The sequence below is a fragment of the Cyclopterus lumpus genome, chromosome 1 (assembly GCF_009769545.1).
Source record: "Cyclopterus lumpus isolate fCycLum1 chromosome 1, fCycLum1.pri, whole genome shotgun sequence".
Classification (NCBI taxonomy): Eukaryota; Metazoa; Chordata; class Actinopteri; order Perciformes; family Cyclopteridae; genus Cyclopterus; species Cyclopterus lumpus.
Window position 1 is genome coordinate 21606323 of NC_046966.1, and position 14910 is coordinate 21621232.

General features: G+C 44.6%; 1 protein-coding gene across 1 annotated transcript in view; it reads left to right on the top strand.

Moving 5' to 3' along the window:
* The first annotated feature begins 4115 nt into the window (after positions 1-4115).
* The window catches only part of grin2ab (glutamate receptor, ionotropic, N-methyl D-aspartate 2A, b), an 85907-nt gene continuing 75112 nt past the window's right edge, over positions 4116-14910 (top strand). The window contains exons 1-2 of the mRNA XM_034538124.1: positions 4116-4133; positions 4847-5053. Coding sequence (XP_034394015.1) covers positions 4116-4133; positions 4847-5053 — 225 coding nt within the window. The remainder of the gene's footprint in view (positions 4134-4846; positions 5054-14910) is intronic.

Here is a 14910-nt window from a genome sequence, read left to right on the forward strand (position 1 = left end):
TATCTTGTGGGTTTATCATCAGCCCACCTACTTTCTTCACCAACCAGCTTACTTCAAGTTGCATAGAAACATTGCAGTGAATCACTCTTGTGGACTTCTATTGTGTTGGCCTGTCAATCAAATTGACTCATGATTGTCAGATAAGCCCAATTGTGTGCTGGTATGAAGACGGCAATGCATTTTTTATATATTTTTTTTAACCGGCCACCAGAACTGCTTTAAAGTAGCCGGCTATGTGAGCGTGACCGGGGACTCAGGATTAGGGGACTTTGTGTAACTGCCTTAAAATGGTATAAAAGCATTAAAACCCACAATGCTATTTGTCCAAAAAACACATTTTAATAGTAGAAATACAACCCCAAAGAAAGTGTGCCGCCGGGCCTCGTTGTCATGGAAACAATGTGCCTCTCACTAAAAGGATTTTTAAGTCAAGTCGACAGTTACAGGCTTTCAGGACTGTGTTTAAGTTAGCCGTGCAGCTAATTAGCAGCGTGTGCTTTTAAAAGTGCTCGTTGCATCAGCATCAGCTGGAGGCGCTGATCAGAGGGGCCCGTGAATGGGTGGCTGGCACCCTGCAGCAGTTAGCGGGGCCAGGTGTTTCTGAATGGGGACTTGTGTCTAGTTCAGGACAACTCGTAAAAACAAAGCAACAAAAAACAAACAAACATATGCATCTGGGTTTGCGCCGCTGCCAAGACAAAAGTGGCGACACTCTGAAAAAGTCAGTTACCATGGATACAAAAATTGCCCACATCATTTTTTTGTCTGAGGCCTTGTGTAATAGTTTCCCTTCAATGTATCTATTTATTCATTCATTTGTTTATTTATTTATTTATCAGTTTGTTTGTGAGTCTGCCTGCTGGTTTCATAGTTGGAGCTGCTCAAATTTGACTTGTTTTTTCTCTGATTCATTTTGAAATATTGGAGTACTGGGCTTTGACTATTAGCCAAACGACATTAGTGCAATGAGCTTTTTGCCTTCAGTAATTATACAAAGTAATAACAAAATACGTGGCACATTGTTGACGCTCCACACATTGCTAATGGGTCTAATTAGTTTTTCCGCAATATTTCCCAATCACACACCTTGTGAAATGTAATCCCACAAGCAGAAATGAAGAGATAAAGGACGCGCGGCTCGGTGTCTGAGAGTGTGCCCGGCATCGCCTCCGCATCACCACATGCCCGGGTAACTTCTGCTCCACGTGTCGTCGGACCATGAAAGATGCATGACGACTGAGCCGAGCGATTTAATAACGGGGACGCATGTGGAGATCCTTTTTTCCGACACACACAACTATCTACAAACGGAGCGCACTTGCACCGGATGAATGCGTACGAAAGGGGGGAGAGAGAGAGAGAGATCCTCAAGTCCATGTGCCACCAGAATGCTGAAGCAGGTCATGTCCCATGAAATGACTATATAGGGAGGTCTGCAGGCATGCATAACCTGGAATGAGATTGTATTTAAAAGGGACGGACCGCTTTCAAAAGCTTATTATTTCCTTGGAAACAGCTGAACGTTTAAATATAGAACAAGACACTCTTGGAGCAAACTGTTGGTCAACAGACGAAAGATGGAAGCAACCGTTAATGGCATTGCGCAACATTGTGGGGGGGGCTGGGGAGGGGGCTCCGACCTGTCCCAGGAAGAAGCCCATACCCAGAATTTGTTTTCCTCACATGAAAAGCACCATCCACTCCTTGTGTGGTCTGTCTCCCTCTCTTTTATGTCCACGTTACGCAATCGTCTGTTTCTTTTATTCCAAGCCTTGGAGGCTAGAAGAAGATAGAGAGGACCTCAACAGGTGGAGATTTGTATTCTAGGGATGGAGAAGGAGGAGGAGGAGGAGGAGGTGGAGGAGGAGGGAAGTTTAGTGTTCCTTAATAATAAGCCCTCCGGTCTGCTTTCAGGCTGCGTTTGGCCTCACAGTGTAACTCGGCTTATTACAGCCAGTCCTGGTAGATCCCCGGCCTGCTCACATGACCCCATGCAGTATCTACACCATCTGTCTGCACTGGGACTCCACGGGAACACTCAGAGGGAGATGCAGAGAGAGACATGGGGGGAGAGAGGGGGGAGGTTTGACAGCGCTCCCCGAGGACCCCCCTGTGCTGCAGTTTTGATCTGCTAATTATGTTTAATTGAGGCTGTGTAATTCAGCCTTGGCTATATTTTCCCTTATCTTACCCGTAGCCCTTTTACAAACCCCCTCTCGCTGATGAGGGGACACGACACTTCAGCAGCAATAAACGTTTGGGCCAGTAATTGTGAAGGAAGCCGCACTTTAGATTGTGGGGGGGGGGGGGGAGGGGGGGGTGATGACGAGATTGAGTTAGAACTCTTCAGCGGATATTGAAATGTTTCTGTGCGCGGCGGATGCGCCGAGGAGCGATACGAGGTGACTTGTTTGACGCCGAGACAGTCGTCACAGCACCACACGCACGCACACACACACACACACACACGCGCGCGTGGAGAAAGACGCGCCACAAACGCGCGCACGCGCTTTCTTTTGGCTATACGCGGCACCAGGTGAGGCCATAAACGACGACTGGTGTGCGCCATACCTTTCTTGCGATTTCATTTTTTTTTGGGGGGGGGGGGGGGAGAGAGAGAGAGAAAGAGAGAGAGAAGATGAGAGGAAGAGCGACGCGCAGAGAGAGAGAGAGAGAGAAGATGAGAGGAAGAGCGACGCGCAGAGAGAGAGAGAGAGAGAGAGAGGAGAGAGAGAGAGAGAGAGAGAGAGAGAGAGAGAGAGAGAGAGAGAGAGAGAGAGAGAAAGAGAGAAGAGAGAGAGAGAGAGAGAGAGAGAGAGAGAGAGAGAGAGAGAGAGAGAGAGAGAGAGAGAGAGAGAGAGAGAGAGAGAGAGAGAGAGAGAGAGAGAGAACCCCAGAAAGAGACAGACAATGAACAGACATCTCAGTTTTAACGAACAGTGAAGTTGGAGTCGCGTTTTTTTGGGGGGGGGGGGAGACATGGCGGAACGTCCCGAAAGCGCGCGCGCCCTCTTAACTCGCTTCATATCTTTTTGATATTTTATAATGGGAAGATGAAGTCACCCAAGTCCCCCCCCCCCCCCCCCGCCATCATCCTCTCATTCAGGCCCGTCGCCCATATGTTTAATTAACTAGGCTGATGTGTGAGTACCTTCAGCCAGCGAGGCGTGGGCGGGCGGGCTGCGGGGTAACGAGACTGCCGGAGAACATTTCCTTCTTCCACTCCGCCCGGGCGCGCGCTGGGCTGCCGGAGCGTCACCTCTGTCGTGCGGCGTCCAACGCTACAGAAATAACTCGACCCGTTTAAACTTGTGGCGAATTGTTCCGTTGTTTGCTTTTGGAGTGCGGCGCTCGTGCGAGAGAGAAGAGAGAGAAGAGAGAGAGAGAGAGAGAAGAGAGAGAGAGAAGAGAGAGAGAAGAGAGAGAGAGAGTGAGAGAGAGAGAAGCAGGGTGAGAAAATAGGGAGAGAGGGACATTGTGCATGTGTGGAGGTATATATATATATGTGTGTGTGCGCGTGCGTGTGCGTTTTGATGTTATTTGTGACGGAATCCCCCCTTCAGTCTCCAAGAAATCCGCGAGCGGCGCGAGGAGGAGGACAGGAGAAGAGGAGGAGGAGGAGGAGGCGGCGCGCGGACCTGTCCACGAGCCCTCACTGCGGAACGCGCGGGGCTGCCGCCGGAGATTCCAAAACAACGGTCACGTTTGGATTCTAGAGTGTGACTGATCCCGGCACGTCAACGGCTCCGGCTCGGCTCCCCTCTCCCGGCCCGTCTCCGCCGTTGAACGGACGGTGCGTTGACACCTTTAAAACCAGAGGAATACTACCTATCTACCGGGGGGGCGGGGGGGTGCGGGAGGGTGCCTTTTTTTTTTTTTTTTTTTTTTTTGGTGAGGGGGGAGGTCTTCGCGGGCAGACAGGTGGATTTATCCGTGTGGCGGTCGTTTTTTTTGGGGGGTGGGTGGAAGTGTGTGGGGGGGGGGGCGCACTGGATGGAGGAGGAATTGTTGGATTAATTTGACGGAGGAGAGTCGTTTGTGATTCCCACTCCGGCCGAGGGCACCCGAATGGAGTAACAGGCTGCAATGTCATCTCCACCTGTCCGCCTGGAGAGATGTGTCACGGGAATGGGGTGAGTTAGCTTAATTAGTGTGTTGGGGGGGGGGGGGGCGTTCCAGTGGGTTTATATCTGCCGCACACTCACTCTCTCTCCTCCCGAAGTGGAGCAGAGGCGGGGTGGTGGTGGGGTGGCTGGTCGGTCTCCCCCTCACCGCTCTTCCACTCGTCCGAGTCCCCGACACACAACCTGCTGCATGCCCTACATACGAGGCCGGCGCCGGAGAGGAGCGTGAGGGGAATATTCGCCAAAGAGCCACAGGCTGTTTTTAACGCTCTCTCTCTCTGACACACACACACACACACACTTCACAGAGCGAGAGAGTATTTTTGTCTTTCTCCCCGTACACACCAACCTACCTTTTTGAATTGAACTTGTTTTCGTCACGCAAGCTTTCCATCCAATAAGCCCGTGTCATCCGCATAAACGCACCTGTGCACGTGCACACGCGCCCAAAACCACACACACACACGCGCGCGCACACACAGGCACTTGATCTGAGCTGGTGTTTGATCCAATATCAAACTGTTAACACGCATACGAGTCACGAGGACTATAATTGCATCGGGTAATAAATTGAATAACTCCTCGGCCCCACCAGCCTGTCGGCGCGCGTCGTTTTTTTTTTTTTTGTTGCAAATCGAGACTCCCAAATTCAACAAGTCTGCGCGCGTTGTGCGGGGTGCAACGCAACGAGCCATAGCGTTCTCTGTGTGCTTGTCTTTCAGATCAGGTTCGAACACTTTTCCTCTGCTTTCACTGACGCTGTGAGAAGGAACCAAAATGCCAGCAAGCGGACAGGCCACGCGGGCTGCCCGCACAGGCCCTCGCACCGCGGCAGCCAAAGTCAACATTCGTCGCACGGACTCCGGAGAAGAAGGCGCAAAAGCTCCGCGACCGCAAACCTGCAGCAGCGACGCGTTGTGACACCGAAGGTAAGGGAGCCGCGGGCGGTGGAGAGGGGGCGCAGAGACGCGCAGAGACGCGCGGCCGCGGAGGAGCGACGCTAAGCGGCGCTGTTGCATCACATTATGCACACGGCTACTGATGAGAGAGGGCCGTGTAATGAATTCATAGCTCCAAATTACAGTTTTCAGGCTTTGAATGCAGTCACGTTGTGGAAACACATTTTTCTTTTCCGTTTCCCTCCCGCTTCCCATGCCAAGTCTGACACACAAAGTGTCTTTTCCTCTCTCAGGGACATGGGAGCCATCACACGTGAACACACACACACACACACAGATGTTACAGTGGGGGGGTAACCACAAGGGTTTTACATATCTGCTTATAGGAGTCTGACATGACAGAATATAAGGCCCCTAATTCCCCATAAATCTCCATCAGTCTAATCATTGCTGGTGGCAAAGGAACGGCGGCCGTTATTAATGCTAATATTTAATGCTAAATAGTCTGTGTGTGTGTCTGTGTGTAAATGTATCACAATCATTGAGGGCAAATTATCATTTACGCCACGCTCGACTCATTGTGCTGTTGTGAAAGACTGGGGGGGAGAGAGGCTGTGGAAGTCCTCAGCAGTAGCCTATTTTTTTCTTGAATATAGTGGGATGACACAAAAGGGGATCAACTCTGTGGGGCATAAAATGCAGAAGAGTCGGGAGCAGTGTTGCTCGTATTATAAAAATACCTTGAATCCTGTGTGTGTGTGTGATGTCATAACACCGTTAAAAACCTAAAGCCTACTTTTCTATTCACTTCCTCTCTGTTGTCATCACTCCAGAGAGTGTTTTCCTGCTCAGTTGGGCGTAGTATTGTCATCTCCTCGCAGTCTGCTATTTAACCAACTACTGAAACGGAGCCAAACGGGAGAAGCATGAAAATGTGAAAAATAATAATAATAATTCACGGTGATGCGATGCATACCATATTCCAGAGTCCCATTTTGGCTCCGGCATCACACAGTGTTGAAATGACGTCGAGACGCATCTCGCTGAGCTGTTCACTGAACCGTCCCCACTGTTGGCAAAGCAGGTTCTGTAGTTCAGGACTCGGGTTGTCTGGAAGCAGCTCGTCGCTCCGCAGTTAAAGCGATCTAATCCCTCACATTAAACGTGCTATTCTCAACATGTTATTGTACCGCCTTTTAAACAAGACGGGGCCCTCTTGAGAGTATTTCGAGGGGCACCTGAGTGGAATTGGTGATATTCACGTAGACGTCGAGTTCTTGTGCAGCTGCCAGAGAGAATTCTCTCGTTTTTTTTCTTCTTCTCCCTTTCTAAAAAAAGAGCATTTTCAGAGGGGCTTCTTGCAGATAACAGGCTGCAATAGGTGAGCAATCAGACTGCTGTGTGTCATCCTGTTCTCGGTGTTTTGGTTTTAAATTGTGAGCAGGACATTTTTAGAACCAGAGCCCCCAAAATTAGCCCAAAATCTACATATGCCTGCAAGTGGAGGAAGATTCAGAGAGCATTTATGCAAAAATCTTTCTTTTCATGGAAGCTGCATATATATATATATATTTTTTTACTTCTGTTGAACCGTTCGTTGTACTAAAAGTAGTCCAAATGTATTGCGGTTATTATTGTGCATATTAGCCTCAAAGAATCAACAACATCACTTTGTTTGATTGTAACACATAATGACTCTGGTGTCTTCCACGTTATTTAGTGGGTCCTAGACATGTTGTTTTTCATAGCTCAGTTAAAACTAGAATAAAAGCAGCTGCAAATCCTCTCCCTTTTCTCCTCCTCCTTTTTCCATAAACATAGACGAGTTTAGGTAGGTGTATATACACAAGATTGCAACCTAGAGCTTATGAAGAATAATTATAAAGATGATAAAAAAAAAAGCCAGAAAAAAAAGCCAAAGAACCTGTGGGTGGAATATGCACCTTCCTGCCCTGCATTGTAGCTGTGTTTGTCCTGAAGGGGGGATTGACACATCCAGAGATAAGAGCTGCAGCGAGTAATCTCCTTATCTGCAACGTATTTTTGGTTGGATCTCACAATCCACTGAAGTTGATCGACTGCATGTTAGAAAATAAGGTTTTCTTGTGATGTGGTTCTTGCCGAGAACATTAACAGCCAATCAAGCCTCCGGCGTGGCCTTTGGCTTCAGCTGTCATTTGCCGAGTTAGTGCTTTTTTTCTTCAAAGTCAGTTAAACCTGCCACGTTGGCTGTACCGCGTCCCGAAAACCCTCCGCCACCAACATTTGGTTACAGTTGACGTTCAGAAGAATGTAAACCCCAAAAAAGGGATGCCCCGCCCTCGCAGTTTCTGTGGCACGTTCGTACAATCAGAGGTCGAATCGCATGAGGCTTTAGAGGACGATGGCGAGCGTTTCCATTTTCCCGTTCCTCCCAAATGACAGTGAAACAGGCGGAGCGACATACGACGATGAGTCACCTGACCCCCGCTGATCTTCTGTATATTGATGTGTGATTGAGTGCAGTTTCTGACACAAGTTAATAACCCAAAAGCCTCTTAAGAATGTGCTCTGTTTAATCATTTTAATCAAAACACAGTCGGTGGTCTCATTAAACGAGTTAGTGAGCCATGGTGGTATAAAGTAGGGTTTGACTAATACAGGTTTTTGAACCGATATTTTTAGAATTAAGTAGGGCAGTTGTTGTTTTGCGATGATGCTCTATATATATCTTTGATTTTTCTTGGGTATTACATGCCCCAAAACAGAAGTATGCAGTATTTTACATCATTTGAGTCGAGACAACGCTTCAGTTTCAATGTAATGATTGATAAGAAGTAGTTCTTCAACCGCCCTCCTGTTCAAGAGTAAAATAAAAGATACAGAAGATGCTGATTCCAACCCGTCAGGCTGAGCGACACTAGCAGCCTCTGGGTTAGCACGGCTTACGACTAAATGTTTACAGCTACTACACACCGTGTGTCTGTAATGCTTTTTTAAGTGATTCCAGATAAGTCTTATCCAGTTCCAGACAAACTTTACTGATAAGATTGAAGTAATCGCATTGGACTAGATCTTTAACATTGGGACATTGAGTCGTTTTGCAGGCTTTTTTGGGAAATCCAATCCTACTTTTGATCAATCTTAAATCTTGATCCTACTTGAGAGGTGGTTTTAAGGGTGGATTTAGAGGCACGACACGCATAACAGAGCTGTAACCAAGAAACTGCCACCAATACGTCTCGAGTATGAATTAAAAGCAGCGTTTCACGTTTCTATTTAAAAACAACAAATCTGTCAAAAAAACGTCTCGTATCTCAAATGCCTCCGTTGCAGCCGATGAAAACGCCTTTTGATCTTTATACGAGTGTTTGATTTATTTTTGTTACAAGGTTATTTGCATTTTTTGCAGAATACAAGTTATGTTTTGGATCATATTGGCCTTTAAGATGCCAAATACTCAAATAGAAACACAGTTCTTTTCCACCATTTTCTCTTTGTCTACACAGATCGTATTTGGCCGAGCAGAATGCTGTTATTGATGACATTACTTGTTTAAAAGATGGCGAGATAAAGGTTAATGGGATGTTAAGTAATCTGTGGTCTTTATTGAGCCGTATTGGCAGTGAGTCAGACCTTCAACGAAATCTATAGGTCGGTCTGACTCACGACGGGGATTTGGGAAAGATCCAAACATCTGTGAGTTGGTCAAAAAGGTTGTAACGTTACTGCCTCGTCATTTCTCCTATTGGCTCAAGGACCACATGGGTTGTCTTAAACGGTGTAATGCATATGCGTAAAACACCTGAAGTTCTCCTCACTTATAACAACTAAAGTGGATTGGTTAAGGTTAGTGATCGGGGCCAATAAAGTATTCTTATAGCTGCATTTGAGTGTTTGCCATTCGACAGCAGCATAACACATCGTGGACATTATTAGTGTTGATTTAGAGAGCTGCCTCATAAATGTACGTCCGACATTGACTCTCCTTTTAGCTCCGATTTGGTCTCCACCAAATTTGACTGTTTAGCAGCTAAATGCTCGGCTCTGTTTAACATCTGGTCTCCAACCGACGCCTGGTGCCGCGCAGGTAGCACACATTGGGGATTTTAACGAAGCCTCTTCAACAAATAACAGCTGCTTTGTGTAGCTGGAAATGAGGTTAATGAGTGCTGAGACTCAACCAAAATAGTAAATCTGTTTTCTAAAAAACCCCAAACTATGACAGACGATGAAACACTTCGCAGAGCTGCGAGGAACTGCCGAGTCGGGTGATAAATCTCTGCGCTTTGATCACTGCCAGCAACATTCTTCCTATTGCATCTACGGTGGGGATTTGATCCTTTTACTAATGTCAAAATCTTGATTCGCGAGGCTTTGAAAAGGGTCTATGTTCCTTTTTTTAAAACGCAAATAATAACATCATTATTGATAGTCAGTGGTCATTGTTAAAAAAAAAGAAGATGCACACAGATGTGCTCTCCTTTGATGTCAGTATTCATCTTTCAGTGGGAAGCTTAAGGCTTTCAAGATGCTGGATGTTTCATTTTGGATTGTAACCCCCCCCCCCACTGGGTTTATTTGAATAGTGTGCTTTTGAATTAGCTTGATTAGTATTAAAAACCACATGTGGCTTTGAAAGTGACAATATATTCCCATCTTCCTAGGAGTCTTAGTTGTTACCTTAAATGATGGCTTTTTAAACTGTGTCAGTCTGAGGGGTTTTTTCCAAGCTTCAAAGGAGGCTTAGGAGTCGCCTCGATGCGGCCACTCTGGCCAAAACCCATATTCCAATTTTATGCTTTTATGGATACCAGACTTTGGTTCAAACTGATATAAAATTGTCCTCGTTAAGACGTTCTTTAGTATTTTAAATCCAATTTGATTCATTTTTCCACGGTTTAGTCGCATGAATGTATCGCTACTATTTCCCCACTTTATCTGTCTTCAACGGGGATCGTGGTGAGTGGTCTCGCTGATTCCAGCAAAGATGGTTTCCTCTCAATTTTATTGTTTTTTAAATATGTTAAGAGCTCAACGCACGTGTGTTACTGAGACGATTAATACGTTTTTTTTTTACAATGAATCAGACGTTATTATGCCAGAGGAGATTCGTAGGGTAGGACGTTCTACAAACAATGGCACAATGCAGCTGCACAATAATGTACTGTGTAGCACCATCGTTCTGTTTCTACAAAGGAGGCCGTAAAAAAAGAATAGTTATTGTAATTCTCTTGATAAGCCAGCAGCTACAATTTCTAAAAAAGAAAGTCTGGCAATGTGTGCTCAGCGCTAACTGTGCCAATGATGTTTAAATCCACAAGGAATTTCATCATTCTGCCTCGGAACAAGTTAAATGGCTTTATTATTTTTCACTCATATTGTGATTCTTGTGAAAACAGAAGTTCCTCAAATACACTAAGAATTAAATTCCAAAGAAAGAAAGAAAAAAAAAAAATTAAATTTTTTTGAAAGAGTGTTAATAAACAGTGAATAAAACATTTGTAAACGGATTCAAGAGTTTCGGGCCATAAAACGATTGTTTAGTTTGTCATCACACGCTCAACGTTGGCTAATAGACAGTTCGGTAAAGAATCTTCAGTTCAAATGGAACCCCTGCTCTGTGTGTGTTTTCAGATACACTTTGTTATGAAACATTGATTTTAATTTGACACCGTAAAAAAAACCCCGCTATAGTTGCAGCAGTCAAACAAAAGTGATTTTGACTTTTTCATTTATTTATTTATTTTTTTAAAGAAAGAAGCGCTTTGTTCTGTCTGCTGCATGCGCCATTAGAGACTTCCTCTGGCTCGGCCCGCTGACTTCCTGTTGGCTCCCCCGCGCACACATGAACGGCATCAAATGATTCTATGATATGGCTCTTCTCCACTTTTACAAACAGTCATTATGGGATGTTTTGTAACGCTCAAAGAAAATGTACTCGCCATTCTACCGTTTGCTCGTTTCCTAATGCGCGCGTATCGAGAACAAGCTTTTTAAGGCCACTGTGTTTGCATCTTGTCAAGAGTCACGTTCAATTCTCTGATCATGCAAATGAGAGAAATTAATGCAAATTAGGTAGGTGGAGCGGGGCCGACTTGTCAACAAACATTCCTCCAGATGTGCGCTCTGGCCAATCCAATAGCACTCCGACTGTGCGTTCGAATGCGAAAATATCCAGATACCCTTCAAGCTGTCGCAGGTGAAAGGCTACGCAACACAACGTGCACCCTTTCTTCGCATGGCCTGCTCGGCCGAGCGTAGAGGCGGCGCACGTGTTCACGCCAGTAGACGCAAGCTAAGCTTCGCTGGCGTACATCTGCGTCTCTTTTTGAAGTCGGTGTCATAGCCGGTTGTCAGGCTGTCGCTCTCGATCACTCGTCATGCCCCTGATGGGAGAGCGATGCCACCGGTTAATGCAAATGTGTTCCCAGAGAGGGTTAACGCAACATGGGTGAATATCGGCAGATGAACGTGGGCACGTTCACGAGAAAATGACGAAATGTTGGTCTTCCCCCCCCCCATTTTGGGAAGAGTTGTTTGAGGCTAAGCTTGTTTTATCCATGATCAATTTGGTAAAAGGAACCCATGCTTTTATGTCTTCTCACTGTTGTAATTCAGTGTTTCTGCCTCAGTCAAAGGTCCCTCTGTTGTCTATAATTTGTACAAACACAGCACCGAGGAGGCTTCCTAGAGTACTGACTCTGCTTTTATTGATTCTGCTGTTGATTTTTTTTTTTATGTTTGTGTTATTTATCCACAGTGTACTGTGTGTGTGTGATTTGAAAAGTGCTATACAAAAAAATATGAATATTTTAATTAGATAAATCTGTAAGATTTAAGATTTTCCCATTTAAAATGTTACGGTATGTTTTCCATAACGATAAAGTCATGTACAGAAAACACACGGTGAAAGGATAAAAGTTTTTAAAAAAATGCAAACACCGACAACTCCCCGACGCCGCGGTAGCCACGCCCTAAACCATACTTCGCTTTATCGTCTATTTAACTCTAAATGGAACCATAATTAGTTTTAATGTTCACAATGTTAAAATCAAATGATAAATAGATTCATTTTCTCATAGACTTCTATAAAATCAGTGGAGGAGTCGCCCCCTGCTGGCCATTAGAAAGAAGGCACGTTTAAGACACTTCAGCATCGGCTTCACTCTTCAGAACTGGAGGTTCAGTTGTGCTTCAGCAGATTTTTATACTCAATTTTTTGAAAAAATATGTTACTTACCTTGGAGAAACAAACTGATTTGATAAACAGAAACCCGCAATATGTTTAATTTGTTTCCTGATGTAAAACACAATATCTGCATCCCATAAAGTACAGCACGATAATCCATGAGGTATATCATGCCATAAATGTATCATCAAATCAAATGATACGGTTATCATTCAACACGTGGTCATTGTGACCACGTTTCCACTTCAATAGGACCTCCTCGTTCCCTCCATGATTTAGCGTGTCAGCGTCTAGTCAGTTCACATTCTTTTTTTTTTCTCGACATGATCTTGTTTCCGAGCTCTGCCAAGGCAGCGCGACGCAGAGGCCAACAACTATTCCCAAAGCGTTCGCGAATCATCCCAAAATATATTACTGCAGGTGTAATGCTCCATTCCACGGCGGCGACAGGTGCCGCCTCAGCCAGACGGGGCATCTGGTAACGTGGGTACATTCGAAAAGCCTCCGTCTCCTCCTGCCAAGCGCATCGAAGAACACATGTTAACCAGACACTCACGGTTTAAAGCTTTTGGAAAAGTCTCCATCAGCCTTTAACCACCATCGACGGCTTCCCCCCCGCGTGTGTTAAACTAACGTCCTGGGTTGAAAGACACGAAATGTCCCTTTATTCAAACACGGCGGGGGCATTATGGGAAAAGCGTCACTTCAAGAGGACAGCGAGCGAGTGTTCTCGGGTCTCTCACAGGCTTCGTCAGCGATGGATTTTTAAACACGTCTTAATTAATGAGCAATTAATGAGTTGTGAGCACAGGGGACACCCCCCCCCACCCCCCCCCTCATAAATAATGAACTCGTTGCTGTGAGTCACAATCACATCAGAGTTTCTATTGGCCCAAAACGTCTGGAGGAGTAAATGGCACAAATGGTTCCCATCTATAGATTTTTTTTTAATGATGCAGTACAATTTTATGATTAATAGCATATTATTTAGCGGACCCCTGACAGGAGCGCCACGGCCCCCTGGTGGTCCCCAGACCCCACTTTGGGAATCACTGCTCTAGATAATATACATTTGCCTGCTGTCCACTGAGTTGTTGCCGTTTCTTAGGCGGTAATTAAAAATCATGGGGCTGAATTATGCCATATTGGATTTAAGTATTTGTCATCTATTTAATTCAAATCTATTTAAAAATGCAAACTTATTTTTTATAGACTGATAACTAACATATTCTCCTCCAGTTTAAAATGGTCTCATACACAATATTTAGTAGGTTATTCAATATAATGTTCTCCCTGTGCATAACGGATGATAACTGTGGGCTTGTTAATAGGTCCAACTTAGTAAGATTGCTGTCGTGACTTTTACAGAAAATGTATGAGGGGCTTGAGCAGAGAAACATGAAAAGGAAAGGAACAATGTTTCTTCATGAAAAAGGTTAAAAAGAAACCTCCATTTTTTTTGTACAAGCCAAGTTATTCCCACCTATGACGTCAGATAAGAAACAGCTCAAATGTCCATTATTACTTCACACAGTTATTTGTCATTCTACACATGTGGCTAAAATAAAATAGTAATATCAGTACTTTTTTATTTCCTTAATTTATGTCTAGTCTTTAGAAGAAATTTGGTGGATTAATACACGTCTTCGCTGTCATAAATAATAGATCGTCGGAGAGAGCGGTGCACTTGTCATGCGTTAAAACTCAGTTTTTTTTGGTTAAAAATTAAAAGATTAAAAAGGAGAATTTATTCCATCATTACACGAGGTTGTTTAACAAGGCTTACCAATGATTGTCTACAACCGTCATGTGTCATTTTAATGTTTCAGGTCTTTTGAATAATTGAGAGCTAGATAAAAGAAATCCCATCGTATATTTATAAGGACGGCTCAGTCTTAGCTCATCTCACTGTGCTGCGTTTGAACCGTTTTGGGTCAGCTACACATAAAAACGTACAGTTTTCGTCACATTATCAAACAATTCCTCCCGCCCTGTGCACATAATTATCTGACTTGCTATCTGTTTTGATTCTAATCATGTACTTTGCCAAGGCAAGCTCTTTAACTGGGACATTTGTTAGGTTAAATCATTATTATACATTGAAATGGTCACATCCAAAATCTAATGGAGCTTATCAACCTACACCTCCATCTTTCCAAGGTCAGACCTTTCCTCCCTGAATGACTATACACGTCCTCACCTTGGCACGGCTTCATGATAACTTCATTTTTTCCGTCCCTTTTCTTCCTGTTTCTTGCCCCGACCCTCACCTTTTGCCTTTTTTAGTTTTCCTCCGCAGGGGTTGTGTCTTGTCTCTCGCTCCACGTCCTGCTGCATAAAAACATAAATAATAGCCTGAAAGTCAAACACACACACACACACACACACACACAGCGAAAGACATTCAGACAAACACGGTTACAAAAAAAACACACGAGGCAGTCAGTCCCCTGATGAGTGAGGGAGTGTGTCCTTTCTGTTTGGCATTGTCCTTGTTTATTCATAGTTATTACCAATGAAATATGAATGACAGAACTCTCGTGGACATTTCTTCCCCTGATTTCACAAGCATGAAAAAAACAATAGAAAAAAAGAAAAGATTTGGCCAGAAGTGTGTAGCCCAACATATATACACACATATTTTTTCCCCCATTGCTGAAATGTTGATGTGGAAAAAGGCTGTCGGGCTGTTTAAAGACTACGTGTAGCAGGAAGG